The following is a 1448-nucleotide window of genomic DNA, read 5'->3' as shown; positions in this document are numbered from 1 at the left end:
GCAAAACATCAAGAGATAGAAATCACGTTTACAAAAATATTTCAAATGAAAATAATTTGACAGTTTTGAATTAGAATTGGAAAACATGAATAACTTTTACAATAATCTCTAAACTTTTAAATATGAGATATTTTATAAACGTCTTTTAAGAGATGAATAATAACCTATTTAAACTTGTAGATTGTAATAAGTTTCTAACAAGCTATTAGAAAAAATGTTAGAAAGTGAAACCAAAGAATGCAAAGCGACAAAGCTTCTCAAGTCTTTGGGTTATTCCTCCCCAAAGAAATTAACTGATAGAGGCGAAAGAAACACCATAAAAATAACTCTCTTTGAGGCTGAAATTCTTAAAGACCTCAATTCCAAAGAGAAAGTTGTAATTCGAATGGTTGAAAATCTCGATCCAGAAGTACTAGCAGAGTTCGAAAAGGAATATGAAGCTGCTAAAATTGTAAAAGATATTAATCATCCAAATATTGTAAAAATCAACAAGGTAATACCTTATGAAAAATACTTGATTATTGAAATGCCAAAATATTTCAGTGATTTAGAACAACTAGTCTTGCAAAATGAGACTGCCAGTGAAGAGACATGTCTTCCAACGGATCTGATCTTTATGGTTGCCTATCAACTGACCAATACTCTTGTTTTCCTCGAAACAAAGAAAATCATCCATCGAGATATTTCACTTGCAAACCTATTAGTAGAGGAATTTGATAAGGAAAAGGGAATTCTCAAAATTGTTTTGGCAGATTTTGAGAGAATGCACAGTGGTCCGCCAAAAATGTGTGATGGTGATATTGACTTGTCGTCTGGAGGTCAAGTTACTTCTCCACCTGAATTGTATAGTGAAACTTATGATGTTTGGGAGTTGGGAGCTATTATTTATCAAATGATAACTGGTGATTTAACAACCACGTTTCGTCTATTGCAACCTCACCAATTAAGAATACATTTATATGGAACTGATGAAGAGAATCAAGTTGTAACAGATGGTTTGTATCAGAAAAGATTGAGGAATAGCTATATGGTCCCATACTTGTGGTCCTGTTTTCAGAATCATGCAAAGAGGATTCCTTCTGTTGCAATTATGGAGGAAATACTTGCTCAATTTTACTTTTATGTTTCGAATACAAAGAAGATTTTGACAAAGGAAAGAAAGGAAAAACCAAAGGAATTTTTCGTGTTGAACTTTTTCCAACACTTAGCAACAAACGAGGACAAGTTTGAAGAAATTCTCAAAATGGAATCTAAAGACATGAATAATACAGAGCTATACATTAAGAATGTGTTCAACACCATGTTTGGTAATAAGGGAGTTTTCAATGTAAAAGAAGGAGAATCCAGTAATGAGTTGAAGAAATATTCTGTGTACTTTAACAAATTTCAAGGATTTTATATGTTATTCAATGAGAAGTTTGAAACAGCAAAGACTATCTTCCAAAACG

The 1448-nt window shown here is 32.2% G+C and overlaps 1 protein-coding gene across 1 annotated transcript; it reads left to right on the top strand.

Moving 5' to 3' along the window:
- Positions 1-211: 211 nt before the first annotated feature.
- NAEGRDRAFT_60101 (uncharacterized protein) lies at positions 212-1327 on the top strand (the record flags this gene model as incomplete). The annotated part of the gene is made up of 1 exon (XM_002668015.1): positions 212-1327. A coding segment is annotated over exon 1 (1113 nt), but the record flags the coding sequence as incomplete, so codon positions are not given.
- Between the last annotated feature and the right edge of the window lie 121 nt (positions 1328-1448).

This window comes from Naegleria gruberi (assembly GCF_000004985.1).
Source record: "Naegleria gruberi genomic scaffold NAEGRscaffold_880, whole genome shotgun sequence".
In the NCBI taxonomy this organism is placed as follows: Eukaryota; Heterolobosea; class Eutetramitea; order Acrasida; family Naegleriidae; genus Naegleria; species Naegleria gruberi.
This window is presented reverse-complemented; position numbering and strand designations above follow the sequence as displayed.